The 2061-nt window shown below is 35.1% G+C and overlaps 1 protein-coding gene across 1 annotated transcript; it reads right to left on the reverse strand.

Moving 5' to 3' along the window:
* Positions 1 to 379: 379 nt before the first annotated feature.
* Positions 380 to 1582, reverse strand: CBG26785 (the record flags this gene model as incomplete). Its single annotated transcript, XM_045240761.1, has 3 exons — positions 380 to 592; positions 672 to 743; positions 1535 to 1582. 3 exons carry the CDS (start codon positions 1580 to 1582, stop codon positions 380 to 382), a joined length of 333 nt encoding a protein of 110 aa, XP_045098841.1.
* Between the last annotated feature and the right edge of the window lie 479 nt (positions 1583 to 2061).

A 2061-nucleotide genomic window follows, 5' to 3' on the forward strand; every position in this document is an offset into this window, starting at 1 on the left:
CCCCATTATGAACAGGAAGCGGGACTTGAAGTTCTAGTGCTACCGTGGAAATTGTATTCGAATGTTTCTTAACTGTCATCTTGCAGAACTTGGACGAAATTTTTATGTTGATCAAAAAACTGATAAATTTTGGACAGGTATTAACTGATTATCATAGAGAAGAATCAAATGTTATGTACAGGAAAAACAACTATAAGAAAATTGTGATCATAACTAATTTTCTCGAACTTCAAATTCTCGATACTGAATTTCCTATTTATTTTCTTCCTATCGAAATTAAAATCTACGATGTTTTCAGTATTACCATTCAATTGGGATATATATCTTCATTTATTTTTCAGAAAACTATCAAATCTATTATTAAGCACAGAAAATTGAATCAGAAAAATTGTGTGTTCCTGATAATTCGGAGTCTCTCTCTTCTGAACCCCTCTTCAACGTTTCCGAGAGGTACATAACGACGACCTGACTCTGAGAGACTGTTGCTACGAATCTCGCTCTCCAAGCAGACATGCAACACAATGAAGAACAAAACAAAGATAATCAGTCCTCCCACAACAACTATTCCGATAATTGCGATTGTTAAAGAATCCTGGAATCATGCTAATTTTAATTGCAAACACATTTTTTTCAAATTTTTAAAACGTTCAAAAATGGCTAAAAAATCTTACAAGTCGAATCGACGGCGAAGTGGTGGATGACGATATTGGAGATGTCGAGAATACTGTCTCGTTCTCAGTTTCCTGGAAAAACAAAAATGCTGATGTGTTTTAAAATACCGTGATTGTCGACAAATTTGTTTCAGCAAGAAATTTTCGATATGTACTTGCAAAATGACTCGCCGAAATGGGCTAGGCCTGGCTTGGGAGGTCCGGTTTCAAAAATACTTCTCGGTTGTAATTTTTGTATGGCTTCAAAAATGTTGATTAAAACAAAAAACGGATTTCTGTTGCAAAAAATCATTTTTCTAAAAAAAATGCAATTAAATCAGTTGGCACAATTCCGACATTTGTCGATATGATCTGAATTTTGACTAGAAAGTTTTTTCCCACCGTATGTCGTAAAACCTGTATTAGAAGGGCCGGCCCTTCTATTGTTGCAAGGTACCTCCGGAGGGCTTTTCTATTACAGGGGCTTTTCTATTTTTCCGGCTAGTTTTTTTTCGGAAATTTGCATCTACAAATTCGACGAAGTTTCGTTCAAAATTCATAAAAATCTGCCAATTTCACTAAAATTTAGCGATTTTTATCGAAAAAAGAGTTTCAACAAATTTCTATTGAATTGTTGAGATCCTGGAATATTTTCCACTGAAAAAGTACGGAAATTTTCTGATTTCAAAACACATTTTGAATGAGGGTTCTTTTTCATAGAGGTCCTTTCTATTACCGGTGCCCTTGTATTACAGGGTCCCTTCTATTTGTCCGTTGAAAAAGTCAGGCCATATCAACACAGATTTTTCAATAGAAACAAAAATCCAGCCGGCGTTTTACTCCAATTGGAGCTTTGTTTTCGTCTCTAACATCACATTTTTTACCTGGGTGGTTCGGATAAGAGCCTGGGCATCAGTAGGAAGAGTTGGCATGGCTTGGATTGTGGCCAAAACGGCCAAGAAGACGCAACCAAAAAAGATGTGCATAATTATGATGATGGGGCAAGAAATGTGCCTAAAAAGTGGAAAGTTGTACAAACAAAAAGTGGCGAACGGAAGAAACGACGAATATAAATCGTGAGAGTGTACTAGAAATGTAAACATCAGTTACTTTTTTTACATAATTGCAACAGATCGGGTCGCTTACCACGGTTAAAAACATCTCCAATAAGAAATTCCTGAACAAATTTCAATTTTGAAGTGAGAAACTAGTTTAAATTTGATAAGATACCAAAGTAAAACATAGTCAAATGATGCATAGTTTTTGTTTCATTTTTGAAAAATTTTTCGAAAATTTTTCAAAAGTCAGATTCTGTGCCAGAAGCGGGCCGGCCCGAAAAAATTATACTGTTTTTCTCTTCTTTTTTTTATCAAGAAAGAACGGAGAAAAAACGAAAAAAATCGGGAAGAAA

Source organism: Caenorhabditis briggsae (assembly GCF_000004555.2).
Source record: "Caenorhabditis briggsae complete genome, chrX, whole genome shotgun sequence".
Classification (NCBI taxonomy): domain Eukaryota; kingdom Metazoa; phylum Nematoda; class Chromadorea; order Rhabditida; family Rhabditidae; genus Caenorhabditis; species Caenorhabditis briggsae.